This window comes from Spermophilus citellus, assembly GCF_964194105.1.
Source record: "Spermophilus citellus genome assembly, chromosome: 2".
Lineage (NCBI taxonomy): Eukaryota > Metazoa > Chordata > Mammalia > Rodentia > Sciuridae > Spermophilus > Spermophilus citellus.
The window spans coordinates 126,186,274-126,212,199 of record NC_138183.1 but is presented as its reverse complement, the minus strand read 5'-3'; the positions used below and the strand labels follow the sequence as shown (position 1 = coordinate 126,212,199).

At 40.3% G+C, this 25,926-nt stretch overlaps 1 protein-coding gene across 2 annotated transcripts in view; it reads right to left on the bottom strand.

Moving 5' to 3' along the window:
- Positions 1–837: 837 nt before the first annotated feature.
- Positions 838–25,926, bottom strand: part of OPCML (opioid binding protein/cell adhesion molecule like) — a 532,920-nt gene continuing 507,831 nt past the window's right edge. Inside the window, exons 4-7 of one of the 2 annotated variants that reach the window (XM_081281267.1) lie at positions 20,116–20,253; positions 19,577–19,697; positions 18,951–19,102; positions 838–2,345 (exon numbers count right to left, since the gene is read on the bottom strand). In XM_081281267.1, the coding sequence (XP_081137393.1) occupies positions 2,245–2,345; positions 18,951–19,102; positions 19,577–19,697; positions 20,116–20,253 (512 nt within the window). In that variant the 3' untranslated portion in view covers positions 838–2,244. The remainder of the gene's footprint in view (positions 2,346–18,950; positions 19,103–19,576; positions 19,698–20,115; positions 20,254–25,926) is intronic. The other variant, XM_081281268.1, reaches the window with a different exon arrangement.

Sequence of the window (25,926 nt, the reverse complement as noted above, 5' to 3'; positions counted from 1 at the left end):
CTGGGTGTCATATTCATGTTGCTGTAGCAGAAAAACACAAAGAGGGCACTTACATTGGAGGAAGAGATCAATTAAGCACTAAGGGAATGGAACTCTATTATAGAGTTCATATTTATTCTCTATGATGTAGGCCTGAAAAAGATTTCCAACTGAGGCAGGGCAGGTCTGAAAGAAAGTCATTGTTGATGCATAGAAAAGCATCCCCTCTTTCTCATGCCCTCATGTGGTTTTCAATGCTGTTTTGTTTTCTTTTTCTTTCTTTCTTTTTTTTTTTTTTTTGAATCTCAGGCTCCCTTGTTGGCTGAGTCCTTCTTGTTCCAGGAGAGTGTGGAAAGATCTAGTCCACTCTTCTTTATATGCTAGGTCTGTTTGAACACAGGAAGCTGGGGACATCCTTCCCAAAGCCATTAGAGAAGCAGCCTGTATCTGAGGAAACTGTGTCACTTACACTTTCCCCCTTCTGTTTGCAGTGTTGTGTTAATCAAGTGCTTGGAAATTAAGTCAGTTGCTCAAGTGCCCTCAGCTCAGAAGAGCTTCCTGAAACAAATACCAGAGTTGTCAACACACCCGCCATGTAATTGGCCTCCATCAGCTTTTTACTGGATAGTTTTCAAACAGATCAAACCAGAACTGGGACCAGAAAGGAAACACTTAGAAGTAGTCCACTTTGGAGAATGGACTGCTGACTTTACATTGCAGACACAGATGTGTGTTTTCCTTCATGTTCTTGCTCCTAAGGAAAATCTGCCTTGAAGAAGGTCTTGTAAGTTCCTGACATGCACTTTCTGGAAAGGCTGAGAGAAGCATGAAAGTTGGTAGTACAATCCTTTGAGCACGAAAGAGGAAATGCAGTACTAATCAAGGTTTGTCCAGAGCTGATCTGCTTCCCAAGAAGATGTTTTAGGAACTATAGACTCTCCTGGGAATAGTGAGTGACTGGTTTACATTGCTACTTTGGTCCATCTGTTAACAGGGTTTAATTTGGGTGGATGGGTTTCCACATTCCAAAGAGTCCAGGACACAGGGTACAGCTTTTCTATGTTGTTAGCCTGTGAGATCATTGGCTTTCACATGATTAGTTGATAGAAAATTTTGAAGATGCCAATGTCTGTTGATGGTAGAGGAGAGACAAAATGAAGTATAATAGACACAATATGATTGGAGATTAATATGGTGATGAACTGATAGTAGTGGGGAGAGAAATAAAAAAACGTGTTAGATAATTACATTGATAGACTGATAAATAGAGTAAATAGATCACTAGAGAGAAAGACAGGTGGGTAGACAATTGGATGGAGAGATAAATCAGACAATTGAGTAGATGAATAACCATATGATTACTTTTATAGATCACTTGATAAAATCTAAACAGCCATCTATTGATCATTTTTTATGTGTTGTAAAAAAGAAGTACTCCCCTTAATATACTTCCCCCATTTTTTTAATTGTTGTTGTTTTTCTTTTGGTCACTTGACTTCTAAATGATTAAATTTTAGTTGCTTGCATAGCCCCTAGCTTCTAATGCCCATAGCTAGTGGAAAAATGAATAGGACAAAGTGATTAGAGAAGTTGGCAAGATTTTATATGTACGTGTGTGTCTGTTTGTGTATATGTGTGGCTTACACAAATACACATATTTGGATATAGTGAGATAACTCTCTAGAAAGAAAAGATATGGACCCTAATGAGATTTGACAATCATTTGGATGGAAGATATGTACATTATAATCAAGAAAATGATTCAAAGCTCAAGAGACAGAAGTAACAAGACACATGGATATAACTCTTACTGTGTATCATATTATTAATCAAGTTGTGTCTTCAGGGTGTTTATGAGGCACATTTTCTTTGCTCACTTGAAACTTATGTTTTGGGGTGTGTGTTTGTGTGTGTGTGTCTGCATGTATATGTGCATGAAAGTTGCTTGCTTGTAGTGATTATGGGAAGAGAAGCAGACAAAAAGGAAGGGCCAAGATTGCAGGAGCAGATTCCATTTTGGGACACACCAATAAATGATTATCCTACACATGGTAGAACCCTGCCCACCCCTCCCCCCAAACCCACTTATTCCAACTGGAAAAAAAATCACGATTAAAAGGAAAAACAAAAAACCAAAAATATATCAAGAAGAAGAACAGAAACAAGTGAACAAAAAGAAGCCCAAACTGGTTTGCCCTCCGCAGTGTAGATTAAAGTCTGTGATATGGAGAAGCAGGCGTTGCTCAGAGGACCTAGGATTTCTTATCAAAACTTGATGAAGAAGTGGGCAAAGAGGGTCCCTGAGAGCCACAGACAAGCCAGCGCTCTAGAGGCCGAGTTTACACCATCAATGACTGCTCCAGGCCCTGTGTAGGGGAAAGAGAGACAGACCCATTAGCATGTACCCATAGGACACCATACTCATCTCTGACAAGCAAATCCACAAACATGCTTCTCTGTGAGCATTCCCCCAAGTCCAACCCCCTCCCTTCCAAGTACGCAGAAATGGAAGATGCTCACTGGAAGGGATTGGAAGCTTAAAGGATGCCCTGAATACTACTACCTGCTCTGAAAGACTGAGCTTAATAAATATATAGGGGAGCTGAGGGTAGTCATTTAGGCCCATGGGCCCAAAGGTTAGGGCAACAGACAGGGCTCTGTGGTAAAGCAAGACAGGCTGGCCTCTTTAAAATCAGGGCCTCTAATTGTCCTCTCTCTATGGAGATGGAATCCCAAACAGAAAAAGATGAAGAGGGAAAAGATAGGCATGGGGGGAGGAGATGGTTTAGAGAGGTGAGAAGTAGGTGGTGGGTAGGAAGAAGGAGAAAGGGATGGAGATATTTTACTATCAGCAGAAGTCTAGGTGCCAATGAGATGGACTTTTCATCTTTAATACGTGTAATTTAGGTGTTGGGGGGAGGGTTCTCCTGAAGCTGCTGAGGAAGGATGGATAATTATTCTCCGGAGCTTGAAGAGTGAGAGTGAGTCTATCCAAACTGTCAGCAGTGCCTCTCCAACAGCATCAAAGAAGACTTGGCATCCCCATAACAAACTGCCACCTGATGCTTCCTTGGCTTCTTCTTCCCTCCCTCTGGTCCTTTCCCATATCCCTACTGAGTCCTTCACATTCTACTGGGAAATAAGAATACAGAATCATGAGCACGATTTTTCTCCTCAGCTTCTATGCCTCAGGAAGAGAAACCACATGAATCTGGACTGTCCTAGTCTGCCTTGGCCTCAGGGCAGAGGTGCCAGTGAGGAATTCTGCCTCTGTGTTCCTCCTCCACCTTTATTTGCAGGCAGAGTGTATTCCAGGTGAAGCAAAATGGAATATGGTCAAAGGATTAAAAGACCAGTGACAGGGGAAGGAGATGCAGACAAATAGTGTTGCTCTTCCATTGTCTAAAACTAAGACTTTGCTGAAGTAAACTGGCCTGCTAGGAAAAAAAAAAAAAAAAAAAAAGCTTTAAAGAGCTAACATGGGGTGAGTCTTCTTGGACTAGACTCAAGCCATTTGAATTGCTTTGCCTACTATGAGACTGATTCATACCTTTTGCTTAGTAAAGTCCAGGTCTCTCACTTCAGCAATAAGCATACAACTGTTCCTACCTTAAGGACTTCAACCTAGATACTTTTTCTCTGACTTATAATGTGCACAACGCTCAGGTGCACTAAAAATTATATTTACTTTATAGCTGAAGTCCAACTCATGTTGCTGTGCATTTTAGCTATTGAATATTCACAAACAAGGGCAGGATGCAGGTTCTAAAACAGTTGTCTGAGTTTCATGGAGGCTCCCCAACAATTTATGAGTATTAGCCTGATTCTGGGTCCTCCAGGAATCCTGGCACACATCCTAAAGACTAGCCTATATAATGTACTAAGTTGGAAAATATTCAAGTAGAAGCTCCATGTCATCCTCTATATTGTCTTCTGCAAAAGATGATGATTTAGGTTTTTAAATAAATTTATAAGGAAATGAGCAATTCAAATTGTTAAGGCTCAGATGTTAATTTAAAAGAATTATTCTATATATAAATTGTCACACACACACACACGCACACACACGTACACACACACAGAGTTGCTCCTCATTCTCTACAGGAGATTGTTCTAGGACCCTATATGTATACCCAAAAACTGCAGATGCTGAAGTTCATTATTTTAAAATGCCACATTATTTTCAGAAACCCTATATACATCCTCTTATTTTTTTGTTTAGTTTGAAGTACTGGGAAATGAACTCAGGGCTTCATGCATGCCAGGCAAATGCTCTACCAGTGAGCCACATCCTCAGCTTATCCTTCTGTGTCCTTTAAATTATGTCTAGATTACTTATAATACCTAATATCATGCAAATGCTATGTAAATAGTTATTACATTGAATTGGTTAGCAAAGAACAATAAGAAATAGATGTTCAGAACAGACACAATATTTTCCATCTATTATTGTTGAATCCATGGATATATAACTCATAGATACAGAGGGATATGCATGCATGGATACTGTTATTTAAAAGTATCTTCATATATATATATATATATATATATATATATTAGATTAGTTATATGTATATACATATATGTGTGTGTGTATATATTCATTTATCATGTTTATATTAACTTGAAAAGCAATTAAAGCCTATATTTCACTTTAAAGAAATGTAGGTGTAGAGATCTTATTTTTACTGGTTCTACCTATGGACTTAAGCATTTCTGTAACTGTAATGCTATGAGCACTGCTTTGGTTAGAGCTAAGTTAGAGAGGAGAGAAGCATAAAGGGAAAGCAAAAAACAAGTAAACAAAAAAAAGTGATGTATGGAATTAGAAGGAAGTGGAATCCTAAAGAGAAACGAGTGTTTCTTGTGGTTATGGGTAAGATGCTTGGTGTTGATCAGTTGGAAGTTTATAGATATCTTAGGTTCTGCTGAATGTACCATCAAGTGGGAACCATGAGGATGACTTAGAGATATGTAGGCTGCCCAGCTTTCAGAGGATAATTGTGATGACACAGTGCTGTGTTCTCTATCTCCAATTCAAAGAATCTAAATAGATTCTTTGCTTTTGATGTTTTCAACCCTACATCTTCTCTATAGAAAGTAATCATTTTCCCCCCAGTGGTCATAGCATCGTGTGGTAACAGGAGCAACCAACTGGGGACACAATTTATCTAGTGCCTCTGATGTTTTCTAGTTGAGTAACACCTCTGTGGGCTTTTGTTCTTCCATCTGAAAAATGAAAATAGGTGGAGCTTGATGACCTGTATGATTCTTCCCCTATAAGCTTTCTGAGCTATCTTATGAATGGAACCTCTACATCTAGTTCTAGAAGGAATAGCTTATGAGCAGCCAGACAGCCTTCTCCAGGTGATATAAAATAATCAACACCTTGGCTTTTAGCACCACTGCATGACATCTCCTCCTGAAACATGAAATATTACTGGACCCAACAGTTTCCCCCCCCTTTTTTTTACAGTGCAAGGGTTTTTTTTTTATTGGTTGTTCACAACATTACAAAGCTCTTGACATATCATATTTCATACATTAGATTGAAGTGGGTTATGAACTCCCAATTTTACCCCAAATGCAGATTGCAGAATCACATCGGTTACACATCCACAATTTTACATAATGCCCTATTAGTAATTGTTGTATTCTGCTACCTTTCCTATCCCCTACTATCCCCCCTCCCCTCCCCTCCCTTCTTCTCTCCCTACCCCATCTACTGTAATTCATTTCTCTCCTTGTTTATTTTCCCATTCCCCTCACAACCTCTTATATGTAATTTTGTATAGCAATGAGGGTCTCCCTTCATTTCCATGCAATTTCCCTTTTCTCTCTCTTTCCCTCCCATCTCATGTCTCTGTTTAAAGTTAATCTTTTCTTCCTGCTCTTCCTCCCTACTCTGTTCATAGTTGCTCTCATTATATCAAAGAAGACATTTGGTATTTGTTTTTTAGGGATTGGCTAGCTTCACTAAGCATAATCTGCTCTGGTGCCATCCATTTCCCTGCAAATTCCATGATTTTGTCATTTTTTAGTGCTGCATAGTATTCCATGGTGTATAAATGCCACATGTTTTTATCCATTCATCTATTGAAGGGCATCTGGGTTGGTTCCACAGTCTAGCTATTGTGAATTGTGCTGCTATGAACATCAATGTGGCAGTATCCCTGTAGCATCCCTTTATGTTCAAAACATTAGAAAAACTAGGGATAACAGGAACTTACCTTGACATTATAAAAGCTATCTATGCTAAGCCTCAGGCTAGCATCATTCTGAATGGACAAAAGTTGAAGGCATTCCCTCTAAAATCTGGAACAATACAGGGATGCCCTCTCTCACCACTTCTATTTAATTTAGTCCTTGAAATACTAGCCAGAGCAATTAGACAAAAGAAATTAAAGTCATAAAAAATAGGAAAAGAAGAACTTAAATTATCACTATTTGCGGACGACATGATTCTATACCTAGAAGACCCAAAAGTATCTACAAAGAAACTACTAGAACTAATAAATGAATTCAGCAAAGTGGCAGGATATAAAATCAACACGCATAAATCAAAGGCATTTCTGTATATCAGCGACAAAACTTCTGAAACGGAAATGAGGAAAAACACTCCATTCACAATATCCTCAAAAAAAAAAAAAAATAGAATACTTGGGAATCAACCTAACAAAAGAGTTTCCCTTTTTGGTCCCAATTCCCAGGTAGTTCCATAAAGTTGTGATGTTCTTTAGAAGACATGATGAGCAAGTGCTCTGGAGCATCAAATAAAATTTGCTGCCAAAGTGCCTTTGGTCAATCAGACTGTGAAAAATGGCTGGGCTATTGCAGCCAGAGAATAAGTCTAATCCATTCTGATAGAGATTAAAACCAACACTGCTTTCCTCATAAAGATTCTGGACATATTTGAGATTGGCTTCAGGGCCAAATGACAGGATCGTTAGAACTATTCAAAAGGGTTCTCAGGCTTTATTTAGAGCCGAAGACAGTGGCTCACATCTTTATACCACTCTCTAAGTTGCAGAAATGTGAGAAAAAAAATTAACAATGAACTGATTTTTAAATCACATCTTTACAATGATCCTATTTGACTAGAAATGAGGAAAAGAAGGTACCAGCATTAGGTCATTCACACTGGACTTCAGTATGCTCTAGTCACTTTCTTCACTTGGGAAAATGCATAGTTTGACAAAGTGATGGATTGTTTTGCTTTAATTTGGTGCAGTTTGAAGACCCTCGATGACCTCTTGGGGCTCACATTTGGTCCTTAGACTGTCATAGCCTTTTGCATACTTGTTTAGTGAATCTGCAGAGCCAAACTCTGTACCAGGGGAGGGCTTGGCATTGAAGGAGCTCTTCACCCTGAGATCAGCAATGCTCGCATAAAACCTTGAACATTCATTTCAGAATCAGACTGAATACGTTTTTTATACACCATGGCTTCTTTAGGTGAAGGCTGCATGAATTTTCATGTTACCCAAGATTTCAAGACATTAACTTGGGTACCAAATTCATGACGTCAATTTTAACTTTAATAAATATAGTAAAGAATTCATATGTTTTTTCCCCTTTTCTTGGCTTGTTGGAGTGTCTGTTAGTGGTAATAGGGATAAAGGTTAATTCTTACCTAAAATTTAGACTCCAAGATTTGGAAAAGCAAGGTATATTTTCAAAGAGGTTTTCTCCTTGAGAAAACTGACCCTGAGGTGCATCTGGATAAAGGCCAGGGGTTTCAAGAAAAGATGGGACTAAAAGTTGCTTGTGGAAGCACAGGTGGGAAAAACATCCACTAGGAAGACAGGAAATATTCTCTGTGTATTCTGCCTCCTGGACCTCTCTGTGTTATATATGAAGCCCTAAATATTCTTTGGGATAACATCACTTATAATATGTAAGAGCAACTATTCTGACATATAAGTGGAACTAATCCTGGAAACTTTGGAGTCAGACCAATTTGGCTTTAAATCATGACTCTTTGGCTTGCCAGTTATGTGGTCTCAGACAAGATATTTTGTCTTCTTTTGTTGAAAATAGACATAATAATACAGATTTTACAGGATTAAAAGATCAAGGTGATCAGTATTGTGCCTCTTGGAAAGTAGTTATGAGATAGAGGTAACTGCTGCTATGGGTTAGTGGTTCCACCCTCCCTCCACTTCAGTTTCTTAGTTGGGATTAATATTAGGTTATTTAACTCTTTTCCAAATTCATTGAAATTGGAGTGAGATTTGGGTAAAGGAGTGAATGAAGAAGTGTAGAAGTGTAATGGTCACATTGCTACTGAGAGAGGCCATTCTTTGGGGGTCTTTGGAGGATGAGGGACACTGAGTAGGGAGAGATCTAAATCCAAGCTCAACAGTAAAGACCAATGGCAAAGGGGCAGTTCTGCAGAGAAAATAGATCTGGGCCAGACTTGAAGAAGTCATAGTACTTATTGGATGTCTCCATGTCCCAGACTCTATTTTCGGAAAAAACAAAGATAGCCACAGTCTCTACCTTCAAAAAGCCTTTACCCCAGTAGGACAGAGACAGTTGGACTTTAAATAAACAAACAAGAAAAAAGACAAATCCTTTTTTTTCAAATTCTCTAGGTTCTGGAAAGAAATTCATTTGGAACAAATAACCTCAAATGTCTTTCATCTCAGGAACATCCTGCCTATTGGGTAGTCTTAAAAGGATTAAATTCAAGAGTTAGAAAGAACTGAATTTTCATTCTTGCTACCCACTAGCAAAAAGACTGGATGAACAATTTCTCTAGAATATTTTTTTAATACATAAAATGGGGAAGGGTAGTTGCATCTACCTTGTAGATTAGTTAAAACAGTATGTAATTGTAAAGTCCCTGAATACAGATAAAAGATGAATACATACAGAGTGAATTAGAATTAGGACCACAATGCTGATTTTGAAAATAGCATGTTGTATGGGGATCCTGTACAAAGAGATGCTTTGGGATACTAGGTTTTCAAACACTGCCAAATACCAGCTGAAAGCAAACTTGGCTGTAGTACTTGAGTGACCCGATTCCTTCTGGAGGACCTGAGGTGGCTGCTAAACATAGATAAAAGCTTCCTCACGAAGACCAGTCATTCTGAGGAAGTGTATTCAGAAGACCAATTCTTTCTCTGGGCAAATGCCACATTTAAGGAATCCTGCTCTATTTATGTTTAACAATGACTCAATTCAAGAAGAATGGCTGCTGCAAATATCAGGCTTCATTAATTTTTTTTCAGGGAGATAAATTGACAGTGAGAACATGTAATTATGCCCTTTCTCATTATTCCAGTCCCTCCTCCTTCACCCTTTTGAATGCTAAAAATTAATTGCTTCCTTCATGCCTGAAGTTGAGCATCTTTAAAAATAAAAGCTGAAATGAGGATGCAAAGGCAGAAAACAAACTGTGAATGACAATAACAAAATACCTTGAAAACCAATATGCAGAAAAATATAAGTCAGGTTTCAGCATATAGAAAAAAGAAAAGTGATTGACAGAAAAAACTCTAGAAATGGCAAAATGTCATAAAAGTCGATTGTTGTGTACACTATGGGCCAGAGGAGAACTATCTGTCCAGACTTAAAGCCCAGCAAGAACAAGACAAATAATAAACAAACACATAAACAAAATAAAGTCTATCTTTCAGAGGCCTACTCTGGGAAGCAAAGTATACTATATACTAGATTTTTAAGAAACAAACATGGTTGAGGACTTGAAATAAAATTAAGCCATTTCTACAAAATAAGAACTAGGAACATGTGTCTAGCCACATGCACTTGCTGCTTGCATTCAGAGTGTGGCTCCTCACCCTCTTGCGCAGCAGGTGTTGACAATCACAGTATGTGGACTCAGTACAATGCTCCTGGCAAAGGGATTCTCTCTCTCTCTCTCTCTCTCTCTCTCTCTCTCTCTCTATATATATATATATATATATATATATATATATATATACATATACAGACACACATATATGTGTACTTATGTATATATGTAATATATATGTAAATATATATATATATATATATATACACACACAAGCATATAAACTTCCTGATGAGATCCTACGTTTTAAGAAATTCTGAAGTTTAAAAATGTAATGTACATTATAAGGAATGAATGTATTAGAATGCATCTTTATTTTTCTGTTCTGCATTGTAGTATAAATATAGCACTTTCTTCTTCAACAGCAGCAGCAGACCAAGTAGCAGTAATTTTACTAAAGTGGCAGGTGGGAGAGTGAGCACATTAAAAAAAAAAGAAAGAAAGAAAAAAAGAAACCCACAGGCAAGTTGAACTTGTTGATAGCACAGTGAGATCAATGGAATATCTGAAGTCTAAGAAGATACAGTTTTGCTATGAAATTTGGATGGGTTTTATAAGTATAATTATGAACTGTGTGACCTTCCTAATGAGGAACCAAAAGGATAATGATGTTCTCGGTGATTAAAAGAGGAGCAAGGAAATCTAATTAGAGGATGTGTGTGTTACACTTGTTGGTGAAACAGAAACCTATTTTCAGCAGTGCTGGGCAGATGAAGGCTCGTCATTTCCCTTGAAAGGGAACTTTCCCTCCATTGTCTTTAATTACAGAGAAAAATGTGGCACTGTGTTGTTTTACAAGTAAGATTAACCGGGCTTTGCAGTGAAAGGAAAACGCATGGATCAGGAGGGAAGAAGGCAGCCATCTTCGTTTTCCTCTCCTCTCACACTCCCTGTTTTCTGTTCAAAGACAAAAGCTTAGCAAGTTAATACCAGAAGTTAATTCAAATCTGTAAGCTCATCACAAACCTGAAGGAGACAAAACTTTGTCTAAGCTGTGTGTCTGTGCTGACATCAGCACACACTGAATGCTCAGTGTGAAAGTCTAAATGCTTAGGCTAATAGCCAGATGTCAATGATTCACATGGAGGAGGGTGGGGGTGCAAGGCGATGACAAGGAACCTCATCAGGAATGAAATGTGAAATGTCTGCATTTTTTTCCCCTAATATGTTGACATCTTGCAGGTTGGGGAAAATACAAATGATTACACTTCTGTCATCAGCCAAAAGCAATGGTATTTCTCTCTGACTCATTCTCTCCCACCTGGATTTAAATTGTCAATTTGAAAAATAAAAATCATGTGTGTTTATCAGCAGGAAATGGACAAATAGGTGCAGCATTTGATGTTTCTGCAAGACTGCCTTCTTAAACAGTGAACTGAAATGTTTGATAGAGTCTCCCTCGAAAAGCAGGCTTGGGAGGGGACCCCTAAATTAAAATTAGAATTGGGCCAATGGGAGGTTGGAATACAAGTAAAGTAAGAGAAATAGTGATGTGGCTTCCCTGAGGGGAGAGAACTACAAGTCCTTTAGCGTATTTGGCCTTTCTTTGGTTAGTGAAGAGTTTCAAATATATGGAGGCTGTGACAGATGTCCCTATTGACTGGGAGATTTATTTATTAATTCCACAATCATTGACTGGGCAACAACCATTGCAAGATACAGTGCTACATCCTCTAAATGCAGAAACAAATACAAACAAAATATAAGCCAGAGGGCAAAGCACAAGAGATGAAGGATTTATTCTTCAGTGGAGCTCAGAAACGCTCTACAAATGAACTGCCATAGAGTTGAGTATTGAAGGATAAATATGATTTTATCAGGCAGAGAAGAGGACAAAACCTGTATGTGTTACCCTTTAACACACGGGAAGAGATAGAGTATATATAGGTTTGAATGAAAGGTGGGAATAAAGTCAGACTCCAAAACCTGGTATTGACACTCCTGTGGTAAAATTCCTATGTTGGGGAAATTCTATTGCATCATTTGAATTCTCTAAGCTCTAGGCCCCTGTGAAATAGAAAGAATAACAGTTCTATCTCAAAGAATTCTTAAGTATCTGAAGGTGTGTGTGGCTGACAGTTAATAGATGGAAACTATTTCTTCACTCCTTTAGCATAGCATCTATCATATTCTATGGTAATGGTTTGTTTCTTTGTTTATGAAAGGTCAGAAACTCTGTTCCTCCTGATCCTCCATCCTAAATATGATTACTGGCATAAAGTAGGCACTAAATAAATATTTTTTGACCAGATGAATAAATTGATGGCTGAATTCAGAGTGAAAGCAGCTTCATGAAAGGTTCATTGTGATGACCTGGGGTATAGCCCAGCCTAGAGGGTGCTTGAAGCTATATGGTAGGTAAATCTGAGATTGCATACAGTCTTAATGTCATGCTTCTTTGGTAGGAAAGAGTTTTCAGCCAGGTAAATGACAAGGTTCATTCTGAGGTTTGGAAAGAATGCTTGGCCCTACTGGGGCAAACAGATTGGAGAGGAATTACCAAAGATGAGAGGACCCATGAGAGCATATTGTAATTGTTCAGATGAGAATGGGGAGTGGGAAGTCGGATGAAAGATTGAGATCTACTTGTTAGGACTCATTGGCTCATAGAGTGAGAGGAAGTAAGAAATGACGGTAAGGGTTCTAGGAAATGTGTGTAGGTACAAAGCAAGTCAAATGCTGAAGAGAAGGATCCCTTGGGGAGAAGGACTGAATTTGAAATTTCCAAGGAAGATTCTGGCAGGGACGGTGGTCTGTCACTCAGCGTTCCGGAGAGTGCTAGAGATACAGTTTTGGAAGTCATTTGACTACTGCTGAAAGGCTACCAATCTTCTATGTGCCTAAAATTCCCTTGGAGAGTTTGCTTTAAAAGCATATTCTCAGGGACATTCAGAAAGATTTTGATTAGGTAGTTCCAGGACAAGGCTCACACTCTTTTTTTTTTTTAAAGCATCCAGAGTAAGTCCTATGTAGGCTAAGAAATAATTATCTTAAGATGCTTGAAGATGTGGAAGATTCCTTCAACTCTCTGTGTAATCCTCCCCTGTACTGACTTATGGGACACAAAGGAAGTCACCTCCTGTTTACATCAGAAATGCCAGAAGTGGGGAATTAGAGGTCACCGGGGTCTAGAACTGACAGAAAGTGGGTGTTGGGATGGAGAGAGACCCTGGTAGCCTGAGGTGAATGGAGCTTGAGAAAGTGGTAATTGCAAATGCTGATGTGGTGATTTCCTTTTCTGAGAGAGCATGCTAAAGAGAAGTTTGGAGTCTTCATGCCCACTCTTTGCATTCCTCCTGGAAACACCTGGGGAAATGTGTAGAGGTCAGGACACTTTAAAGGAAAGGAAGGAGAAGATGGAAGCAGGAGTATGTGTGGGATGAGAGGAGTGTACAAAGGCAGAGATGCTAAGTCTCAGCCCACAATTATTAGTGGGGTGGACTTGGAAAGGACTCTAGTTGAAAATTCAGTTTGGAGATACAACCTGATATGCATATTTATTCTGGAAGAACAGCTATTAGCAAAGAAAAATAGAGATTCTGCCCTTAGTCTTTCAGGAGCTGCTTAGTTAGAATGTAGGCATAGCTGCTCCAAGGGCACTGAAGCTTTGTCTGAGGAAAAACCCAGAGCCCAGATGTTGCTTTAACTGGAGTATTTTGCCATGCTCATTTGCAGTGACAAGATTCCTATGAGTTGTCCCTGTGCCTGATACTTAACTCTTAATGTAACTAATTTGTGTTGTTCAAATTTCACAGATAAAATGTGAGAAATCTGTTTTTCTCTGCAGCATCCCCCCTCCTTTTTGACTTTGTGTGCGTTCTCTGTCCCTCTCCCCAGCCAGTTCCAGTAATCCAGGCGTTTATATGCCTCATTAAGCACATCGCACTCTCTGCAGTGCCAATGTAATCAAGTCCAGTGTCTTCCTTCTGTGCACTCCAAGGACAGAGGGATTGGGCCTCTTGCTCAAGGCCCAGAGGAAGCAAAGTGAGTTGGCATGTTGAGGGAAAGAAACAGAGTGGTAAGCAAGCTGATTCCAGCCACCCCTTTTTTGCTCTAGGTGGGCTCACCATGGCTGAACCCACTCAATAAAGCTAAGGAACACTTGGAGCAAGCTCCTTTTCAAGAGCACAGGGGGCATGCCATCATCTCCAAAGTTATGGATCGCAGCTATGGAGGTATGTCCCTCATCCTGCATCCTTAGTGCTTCTCACTCAGGGAAGACATCTAGAAACCTAAAGGTAAATTGAGTGTTCTTGTTCTTTTCTTATATTTCAAAAACAACTGAGAAACAAACAGCATGAAGGCTTGTCTACCAGGGTCAGACCAGAATTCAGTCCTTCTCTCTATAGAAGCTGGTCTTTTCTCTGCATTCTGTTGCCTCTGCACAACCTTTGGTTGCCTGGGGCTGAGGAAAGTGGGTGTCTAATTCGATACTTGAGCTGAATTCTACCTGGGCAACAGTCCTGTCTCTGTGGCTCTGTGCCAGGTAGTAATTGGTGTGATGAGGAAGAAGTGCTTCATGCAGATGCCAACCACTGGCTGATTTTTGGTGATCACCCACATGCTGTGTTGCTATTCACTTTTCCTAATCATTTCCTGTTTCAACCCATTCACCCACCCATTGTTGCCATAATCTTCTATATTTTTTGTTCCTTTGAAATTGCTTTTGTCCTATTTTTATTTTTCATTGCACGTAGGTGCAGAAATATATAAAGGGTATGTATGAGGGAAGCATGTTTTGCTGGAACCTATAGGGACATAGTTCAAGGGGCTTCTCAAAATATGGACTTACAGATTGTGAAGTAAATACAAATGAATACCTGGGAATAGTGTGTGTGTTTAGATAGTATGAACATATGAATTTTAAATGTAAAATTTGTCTTTTAGCAGAATGAGTAGATTAGAGAAGGGAGAATTTTGCACAAGAGTAGAATCCAAGCAAATGGCTTATTTGTATGGGGTTCCATCCAGATCATCTACCATATCTATGATGGGTTGCCAAGCGTTAAGAATTAGTTTGGAAGTGTAGTAAAGCCCTCAGGTACTGAAATTAGAGTGTATGGTTGCAAATCACAGCTCATGTGCTTATAAATCAGTGAGATTGAGTTATCTGCCTCACCTCTCAATTTCCTGTGTTCAAAATCTGGATAAATATGGTATTTATAGACTCATTCAGTGAGACAAACCATGTAAAATAGTTAGTTCAGTGGTGCTATACATAGTAAGTAGTTTGTGGCTATCATTAGCTGTAATTATGAGGCATTGAGCACTTGGATGAACAATCATGGTCAGCAGAAAGGTGGGCTGGCTGGACACTATTACTCTGATCTTGTGCTGCATCTACTGCTACTCAATCCTAGCATGAGAGAATTAGTATGTGTGAGTTCCACAGAAGACATTTTACACAGAAGGCTTTTACTGATGCAAATACCAGGCCATCTGAGACTGACTTTCTTCAAGTCACTCAGCCAGCAAACAGCAGAGCCTGATCTTAAAGACTCTCTGAGAACTATTTCCCTATAGGATCCTGTCACATTTCATTCCTGGCCACTGAACTTTGGGCATCAGGAGCACAACTTTTTTTTTTTTTTTAGCATATTCGTGTATTCATTCAGCCACAAAACTTTCTTGACCAGCTACTGTGTGTGGGTCTCTGTGTTGGATTCTAGGGATCAAGCCAGATATGGTCCCTAGTTCATGAAGCTTATAAGCTAAATGGGAAGAAGGACTTTAATTGAATACAATAGTTAAAACAAAAGCAAAAGTGCAAGGAGAGGATTATGCCCCAGAAACAAGGAGCCTATCTGTCATATCTCTACTGTATATCATAAACAGTGACCTGCGCATGCCAGGGACTGAGTGTATATTTGTCAAAGAAGGCTAACCAACACACAGTGAGTACAGCAGGCAGAAACAAAGTATGGGAGTGTGTACAGTGGGGGAAACTGATTTAAGAAAGGTCAGGCAAGGCTTTCCTCAGGAACAGGTGATGACAGGTAAGTGGATCCTATCAGGTGAAGTGAGACAGAGTGAACATTAGGGACTGGAGTGTGCTGTAACTGAAGGTCAAAGGAGATGGAAGAAAGGAAAGCAGGTACAGGAATGGAAGCAGTGATAGCATGAGCCATGACAGAGAGGCACATACCAAGGGGATTCACAGTACCTAGCAGGTATGCAACAGTTTTCAGTTGGCCACATCTTATGAGTATTATCCTACTGACATTTCATAGTGACACTCTTTTATAAGAAGGCCAAGAGAGCATCATCCCAGTTTCAGCTCTACAAACTGAGACCTACAGTCTTTGTGTGCTGTCTAAGTCACACACCTAAACCTATTTTTGGGTGCCCTCATTTACCCACCTCATCAGCCTTTTAAAGCAAGCATTAAAATCCCAATGGTATATATGAGGTAAGAAATCTTCATCAAGTATGCAACTGACATGTGGCTGAACTGAGATGTAAATCTATGTCTTTGCTACAAACTGAATTTCATCCATCCCCCCAGAATTCTTAGGTTGAACCTCTAACACTCAGTGTGATTGTATTAGGAGATGGAGCATATAAGGAGGTGTTTTAGGTTAAGTGAAGTCATTGGAAAAACCCTGATCCAATACTATTAGTATCCTTATAAGAAAAGACACTAGTAAGTTTCTCTCCACTCCTATTCCCTCATAAAAACTCATCAGAAAGGTTACATAAGGAAACAGCAACAGGTGACAAGCCACGAAGCAAGCCCTTACTCAAATGGAACTGACCGAACTCACATCTTGGATTTCTAGCCTCTAGAATTATTATTTTTTTTTAAAGTGGTCTGTAATTTAAGTCACCCAATCTGTGTCATTTTATTACAGCAGCCTGAGAAGATTCATATGGTCTTAGTACACATTGGCTATTGTTATCTGCTATGACACATCTCTTTCCTTAACAGCAGAGAGAGACGAGAATTCAAGTCGTCTGGTTGTCAGTCCTAGGCCCTTCCATTGTCTGTTTTCTCTGCTACTGACAACCTTACGAACTGAAGATGTAAGTTAAGTCACAGGCAGGACAGCACCCTAATACTGCTCTTTACCTGCAGTGTCCTCAAGACTAAGGGATGTACAGTTAAGGTAATTAAGGTGTGACAGGCTATGTTAGTCTGTGATTGCCCTGGATACAGAGTTGTGAGAAGTGACAGTTGCAGAGCTGATTTTAGGTCTCTAAAATTCAAATATTATCACTTTCCAAGTGATAAGCCCTACTTAGAAAAGTAGGGCTTTGAGTTTTCCATCTCTGGAAGAAGAGCTGGGCATTAACTGCTGCCTTTTCCAAATATACAATGGGTGTGTGTTGTGTGTGTGTGTGTGTGTGTGTGTGAATGTGTATGTGTGTGTGTATGTGTGTGTGTGTATGTGTGTGTGTGTGTGTGTGTGTTTCTCTCTCCCCCCAATTATCATTGCTGGGTAAATACTCAAGTACTTAATAAAGGATTCGAGTTTTACATCTGATTTTGTGCCTATTCATTAGCTACATGCTTCAGTCTTTAGTGTCACACAACCTCTTTGGTCCTCCTTTTTCTTATCTGTAAAATGGTATTAATAACCTGTTTTATGCTACTGGCTTGATGCCTAAAAACTAGTAAATATTTGGCAAATAGTAGGTATAATATTCATATACTTCTATTTTAAAATAAAATTTTATAACTAAGTCAGTATCACTCTTTGCTTTGGGCTAAAAGAATGAAACAGTCATACTACGGTGACTTCTCCTTAAAGACAGTCATCTAATAATCCATTTGGCTGGGTTCCTCTTGATACTTCTGTATGCAGAAATACTCCTTCTTGTTAGAGGCAACCAAGTAGAAGTTTATTATTTGGGGGCTGAAACCACTTCCCCTGAGATTTATAATGATATTCTACAGCTGTGTGTGTGTGTGTGTGTTTGTGTGTGTGTGTGTGTGTGAAAGCCATCATATTCTACATGCTTGTTATCTAAACTGTGCAAACCATACCCCTTGAAGTCTATCCACTATGGAGAAGTACATCAGGGAGGGGGAGCAGGCAAGCCTATCCTTGAAGAAGGCTTATATACAAAAGCATAAGCATTCAGGCAGGCAGAGGAAGGAAGGAACATGCTGTACCCACCTGCCACTGCTGATGAGGGGCTTATTTCTAAGACACACACAGCACAATGCACACACAATGCAGAGAGAAAACAAAGACATAGATCACACATTTCAGATGGTTGGTGGACAAAGTTTAGTTCATCTCAATGCTGAAAGCTTGTTCAGGGTCTGAGATGCACATGGAAATATGGATCCCTCCTCATCCTACTTACTGGATGCTTCCCTCTAACTAAACCACAGCAAATAAACACATACATACACAAGTAAAAAAAAATGAAAAAAAGAAAGAAAAAAAACCACACACACACACACACACACACACACACACACACACACACAAATAAGCTGGCCCTGGCCCATGGTGTGAAATGTTGGACAAGAATATGCACACAGCAGGGTGGGAATATGGAGTGATGAAAGGAAAGGGCTTCTAGAAGGCCAGTAATGGCTCCTGAGACCTAGCTCCTCTGAAGTACTTCTGTCCTATGGGAGAAACGACTTCAGAGGAGGGCCTCATGCTGGAGTTGTGAATACAGCAGTCATCTGGTGAGGACTCACACCTCTGCTCCATTCATCTCAGTGAATGAGAATATGGCACAGCAATCAACATGAGAATCAAGATGGCAGCAGTTGACTTAGTTTAACACCATAAATGAAAGCTCCAGAATCACAGACTTTTATTGTAGAAGGTATCAGATCTTAAAATTACATCTGGTTCGTCCATGCGGAACTTAACAAGGTAGTACAGTTGAACTGTCTGTGGTTGTCTTCTTTATGGGTTCCACATTCAAATGGATTCGAAATTTGGTTTAGTCCTTTAAAAAGGAACAAACTTTGCCTTTCAATGATCAGGATAATGAATTACTTTGCAAACATCACTGTATCACATGCCAGGGAAATGACAGGGAGAAGGAGTTCTTAGCTAAGGGTGGTGATTTGAGTAGTATGGATGGACACAAGCCAAGCAGATCATGTTGTCCTCCCTCCTGGGTCCCTGGAGCTCCCCCATGTGGCTGAGCCCACTGCATCCAGGCGTTCTGCACTCACCATACAATGTGATGCTGGCATTGGTATTCCCAAGCTTGTTTGTGGCCACACAAGTATAGTTTCCGTAATCCTTCTCTGAGACATTGAAGAAAGTCAGAGTGGATATGCGGCCTTTGTTCTCAATCCTCACTCCATCCAGGCCAGTGGCTAATCTGAAATAAGAGAAGGTACTGCTGGTCTGGTCCCACCAAAGGAAGGAAACAGCAGTGGGCACTGAGAGAATGCAAAGACCTCATAGATTAATTCTGTAAAGAGGCTTTCTTTCCCCAAACCCTTTTCTCTAAAAAACCAAATCCCTCCAACTCAAACCCTGAGTACCACAGACTCCACCAAGAGGAAAAATGAAAGGATAAGCACACTCAACACTCAAAATGTTTTGATTTCTAGTCATCAGAGACTACCACAGCTAAAACTCATCTCAGATTCTGAAACGAGATCAGTTCATTTTGTCTCTTTCCAGCTTTACTTCATTTTTATTCTCCTAGTTCTAAACAGAGACTCTGTCACTAAGGAGGCTGTAACACATTTTGGTTTTGCCTTATCTTTCTCCTGTACTTTATCATCTTCCTTCCATGTAAGGAATGGTGCATCAGCTCTGCTTCAGAGCTGCCCTAGTTCACAGGTACCTGGTGTCTTCCTTGAACCACTGGAATTCAGCCATCGGGACCGCAGAGGCTTCACAGCTCAGGATGCCCTTCTGGCCAACCGAAACACCAGTATTCTTGGCTTTTGAGATATAGGGAGGGTCTGTGGACAAAATAAACAAGGAAACAAACAACAAAACCATGCAGAGTGATTCCAGTGAAAGATGAGAGGCATGTCCAGCCATTTGCTGTGTCTGGTGACACAATTCCTTCCCAGTAAAATAACCAGAGAAAGAACTCCCTGTAAGACACTGTGATGACAACAGCATCTTCTTCTGGCCTTCAGACCAAGTCTACATTAGCAGTTGTCTCCACTGGCTGAGAGCTCTGAGGGTCTCAGGATGACTCCATGGACAGATGGCAATGGAAGCAAGAATGGGGCAAAGCCATCTGTAAAGAATCTTCCTGTTGGCAGCCCCTCGAATGTGGGTCTCTCTGCAAATGGTACTGCCATTCCCTATTCTCCCCTCATCTCTATTCCCTCTCCTCCCCCCGAATTCTTGGACAGCCGGTCAACTCACAGTTTACAGTGATTTTTACTTTCCGCACATCGGGTGCGGCAACATCATTCAAGGCGCTGCATTCATACTCCCCAGACTGGTCCCGCTTAATGTCAGAGATCTCCAGGTACTCATCCTCACTCACAAAGCCCTGGCCTTCTGGAGAGAAAGAGATAGAAAACAATAGAGAGATGGTTAAACCAGGAACAGAGCCACAGTAGATAGAACAGTTATGGTCGTGACCAGTGGGTTTGAACAGCCCATCAACGATATGGGGAGGGCACTGTGAAGAGAGAAATTCCCTGCCTGAGTCTTGGATCAATGTTCTTTCAGCCAAGTCACTTTAACTTTTTAAAGACATTTGATAAAAAAGGCATATCAACATTTTTCTTACATGTATCACGTATTATGAGGATTAAGGATATACATAATAAATATCCTACCACATTTTAAAAAATTTAGAGAATTGTCATGATGAACAATATTATAAAACATGTGGAATAACTTTAATTTATGTTATATGAGCAATATGCTAATTTTTCACTATGTAGAAATGTCTTTATATATAGAACACAAGCTACTAACTACTTCCAGAACAAATAAGTGAATATTTTACATTTTAAGACAAATAAAATAAAAACAACTGGTTTAGTTTCAAACTGAGGTAGAGAATAACTAGTGTGATTGAGGCATTTTACAATTAATATGTATTTTAAAGCATCATGTTGTATACAATAAATAAATACAATTTTTATTTATCCAATAAAAAATAAAACATTTAAAAACTGGTAAGGAAGAAAGAGTGAAGAATAACTGAATGAGAAAGCACCATGTGACTACTATGTATTAGAGTCTCAATAGCATTTGCAAACATAAATAAATGGTAGTTAGCTTCAAATGATAACTCTGTGGTTACTAAAACAGCCTAGGTATTTTAATACCTGATTTTGAACACATTTGGGAGTTCTCCTTCTCAAACACTTGTGAAATTTGAAACTCATGATTCAAAATATTTGAGTACTGCAAAATTTGCTTTGCTTTCATCCATCATCACGTGCTCTTGTGACAATCTGGCTCCTCCCCCTTTCTCATTATCCCATTCCCTATAGTTCAGTGTGAGAGAAAAGCCCCTATGTCAAATTTTCTGAACTCTGTTGAAACACCTGGCTGTGGTGAAAACCCAGCCAGCAGGAAGGTCAAGAAGGCACAGCCATCTTGCTTTCTCATATACCTGCTACTTGGTTCCTTTTGAGCTCAGGGCAATTGAAACTCTTTATAACTTTCCCCAATACCCTATAGGGTTATATTCTTGCCGCCGGTGCTTATTCAACCATATCTAGGTCCAGCCCAGGTGTCTGTGGAGAGGAGCTAATGATGGGGTTGGAACTCAGGTGCTTTGGCACCCTGACCCTGCTACAAGTCCAAGCTTTGAGGACCTCCCACCTCTCACTGTGCCCATATCCCCAGCTCATTTGCTCTTTGGCACTTGGTGACTACCCATCTCCATCCCCTACCTTAGATCATATCTATCTAGGATGAAATGTCAGTCTTTGGATGTTGTTGGCAAAGTCGTTGCTAAAAGGTATGGTACACCAGGAAAATATTTTTTTTTCAGGGCTCCTATCTATATAAAAATAGAAGTCATCACCACAAACACGACTTTTCTTTTTTTAAAAAAAAATATTTTTAGTTGGAGATAGACATAATACATTTCTTTTTATTTATTTATTTATTTTGTATGTGGTGCTGAGGATAGAACCCAGTGCTTCACATGTGCTAGGCAAGCACTTTACCACTGAGCCATGACCACAGTCCCCCATCAGTTCTTTTCTGATAGCTCAATCCCACATAATTTCATGGGGAAATATTACAGTAACCCAAAGGAATTTGTCACACCACCTTTCTAGAACCTGCACCTGGTGACAAGGCTCCAAGAACTACATGGGTATGATGTTCAGAGTCAATGGGGAACCTGGAAGAAACCATGCAAAGAGTGTCTGCCAGGTGCTGAAGAATGTCTGAAGAGTGTCTCCCAAGGGGGATAGAGCGACTCCACACTCCCGACCTAGCATGGGCATGCCTCCCTGAATGTTATCGCTCACCCCCACCTATCCCTAGGGGTGAGAGAAGAGCTTAGAACATTTTGCAGAAGAGCATCAGGATGTGGTACCTCCAGGGACCTGAAAGTGGGCCCCATTTGCTGAGATCTCAGGACAGTGTTGCTACTCAAGGACTCCTACCCCAACAGCCATTCTGTTACCAGACTAGATCATATTCAGTCTCCTCAAGGTTAATCAGAGAAATGCAAGCACCTTCTCATCCTTTTTTTTCCCCCCTTGTTTTTCCTCTTAGAATCTCAGAGTTAAGGGGATTCAGAGAGTATTTATTTTGGAAAGTCTAGCAAAGATAAAACTTACCTTTCCTTTTGGAACAATGCTGGCTGATCAATGTGAGCATTTTCAAGGATGAAGTAACAATAAAATCAAGCACCAAAATGAATTTCCAGTCTCACTTCACTGTTTCTACAATGAATAACAATGGCAGAATGGGAATTCTGGTCTCTTCCTCCTAAGACTCCATTATTCTTTGAAAATATACCATAGAGTATTTGTTAGAAGTAACTGGACCACACTGCATTTACTCCAACAAATGAGCTATCTGCCCTGGACCTGGCAGGAACCTCCAGCAAAGTCACTGTTTCCCCTTCCTTGGGGAGAACAAGAAAGACCCACTCATGCTGCACAGTGGACACTGGCCATATGGATAAAACCTCCCCATAAAGCATCATCCATGCATGCCAATTAACTGAGAAATGTGTGCAAATCAACTGAGAAGTGCTGACTCACATAAAGGCATTGGGTGGCTTCAAAGAAGGAAGAGGCCATGAGCATTTGTATGAGTAGGACAGACCCTGGGTCCTTTGTGGAGAATTACCAGACAACATGACCAGTCTCTGGAATGTGGGAACTTATTCTCATTTGCCGCAATGCTGCTTTTATGGGATGGATATGTGACAGCAAAAAAAGGAAGGAAAAAAAAAAAACATTTCATGTGAAATGGGGATCGTTATGATAATACTACCTCATTAAGCGAGAAAACGAATTTTGTCAAGTTTGTCCGATAAAGTAAGTGCTTCTCAGATTTTAATTTGCATATAAATTCCTCAGGGACTTTTTAGAAGTATAGATTCTGATTCAGTTGGTCTGGAGCGGGGTATGGGATTCTGCATTCCCAGCAAGTGTGCAGGTGCTGCTCATGTTGCTGGGCTGGAGACCATACTGAGCACAGACGTCATCAGGCAGCACACAGGACTGGACACTGGTTCACTCTTACTTAAGCACTCACAATTAGATAGGTCTATGTGGTTGTTTGGATCCTAAATTTCACCTAAAGGCCCATGTGGTGGATGCTTGATCCCCAATTAGAGCTGTTTAGGAGATGGTAGAAACTCTAAGAGGTGGGACCTGATTGGAGATCAGGAGAGATGTGTCCTCAAAGAGGATAGTGGGATCCTGGCCCCTTTTCCTCTTTCATCTCTCTCTCCCTTTCTGTTTCTTGACTATGAAATTGAGTGGTCTTCCTCTGTCACATGCTCCCACCATGATGTGCTGCCTCACCATAGGAACAAAAACAACAGGGACAACCAATCATGGATAGGATCCTCTAAAAACGGTGAGCCAAAATAACCTTTTTGTCTTAAAAAGTTGAGTACCTTGGGTCATTGGTCATAGTAACAGGAAGCTGAATAATATAGTCTATAAAGGGCATCTGGTTAAGAAAATACACTGAGCACCCCTCATACTGAGATTCCCGTGGAGTTTGCATCTCAAGAGACACACTAATTTAGGAGGTCAGGGCTCAGAAGATACACTGAGGACAGGAATCAAGACATTTGAAAATAAATGTTGTATTGATTCTTTGTGCTTATAAATAGACAAAAAAATCCCCCATAAACACAGACTCCTTTCCTGGAAAATAGGAAAAGGCCCAGCAAAGGAGACTTATATGTTCTTAACTACTTTTAATGCTTGGCAAAATATTTGAAGCACAACCAATCTAGGTTGCTAAATGCCTGGAGACCTAGGAGACCAAGAAGCTGAATGCTTGCTCTGTCCTCTCTGGTTCTGGCTGCAGTATAAAATTTTGATTCCATGCTGCAGAGAAGGAGGTAGAAGTCAACCAGTGTTTGAATCCCCTTTGCTAGCTTCCAGGAAGCATAATTGCTAACTATGGAGTTACAGGTAGATATATGGGGCTGGGAGAAACATCTGAGAGAATCACAGGGGATGAAGAAGACAGGAGGAGAAGGAAGAATTTGTTGGAGTGAAGATGGGGAGAATGACAGCTGGGATAGGCAAGATGGCCCGGGTAGCCACCAGAAGATTCTGGGCACTCATTTAAAAGGGGTTATTTTAAGGGCTACAAGACTATAGTGTGTGTGTGTGTGTGTGTGTGTGTGTGTGTGTGTGTGTGTGTGTGTACCATGTCTGCCCAGAGTTTCTCCTTATGGTGCAATGTCCTGTAATAAGCCAATAACCCAGAGGTATTATGAACCTGCCCTAAGCATCCAGGCATCTCACATAACATGACTGAAAGCAACAGAAAGCTTATTCTGAATGAGTAGCATAAATGCAGGGGGAAAAATGGGGGATGGGATGGTGGTTGCCTTCCAAGGAAAGAACACTTCAAAAAAAGATAAGTTCAATTCATTATATAAATGAGATTAAGATCTGCAAGGATACAAATAGTGCCATTTATCAGGGGATGTGGGAGGTCGGCCTCTCAGATATAGTATGCATGCGTGGGGGAGGGTGAGCAAACTTGTGGATGCACAGTCACAGAATACAAAGAATATGCAACAGCCACAGTCAGGAACTGCTCCGTCTTACAGTGCAGGAGCAGACAGAGAAACTGGGTGAGAAAGAGAAGGCTGCTTTGCTTGCTTGCTGTCCCTGAGGTTATCGGCAGTCATTTAATTAATACCTGTTATGAGCAAGGTGTTGTGTTGGACACTTTGGGTGGTGGAGAGATGATTTAGGGAAAAGATCCTTCACCTTGGGGGGTCAGCAATCTCATGAATCCAGATCTTGAAGCAGTTTGTGTGTTTCGGTATTAGGTTCAATATTTCAGTTCTTTGTCACTTCTAGATCTTTCACATAAGGTAGAGTAGGTCAGAAAGCTGTGATACAGAGGGAATAGATCTAAACATCTGAGAAAAAGAGATCTACCAGGAAGCCCAGGGGACAATCCAGAAGCTTCTTGACCTGCTTCCCCTCTTGTGCATCCCAGGGTCCCCTGCCAGGGGCATCTTAGCCACTAGTCTTGCATCATATTTCCCTTCTAATTTCTCAGCCAATTCCCAAGAAGCCTAGATTCTTAATGGGTCAATGATGGGTCAATGATTTTAGCCTTCACATTTTTGGATTAACATTCCTGATACAATATATTTTCTTCTGCCTGGAAACTCCTGGGAACAAATTTAGAGTGTGGCCTGTCCCCTTACCTGACTATGCACATCATCAAAATAATCATCCTCACCTTGAGACAAAACTCAACTGGCCTTTCTTTTGAAAATGACTGAAAGTTGCACCCTAGGTGTCCCCATATTCACTGTCTCTGTATAAATGCTGCATACAGCTGTGGCTTTATCTATGGAAACTGCTTTGTGAGGTTAAATGCCAGCTCCTATCACAGCTTTTGCCTTGAGACCTGTCAGGAGGTGACTCACAGAGGAACATGCACTGGAGTGATTGCTATAGAGGAGTGAACAGCAGATGAGATCATGGAGGAGGGCTGAGAGTGTCAGGTGGCATAAAAGACAGGAAAAATTAT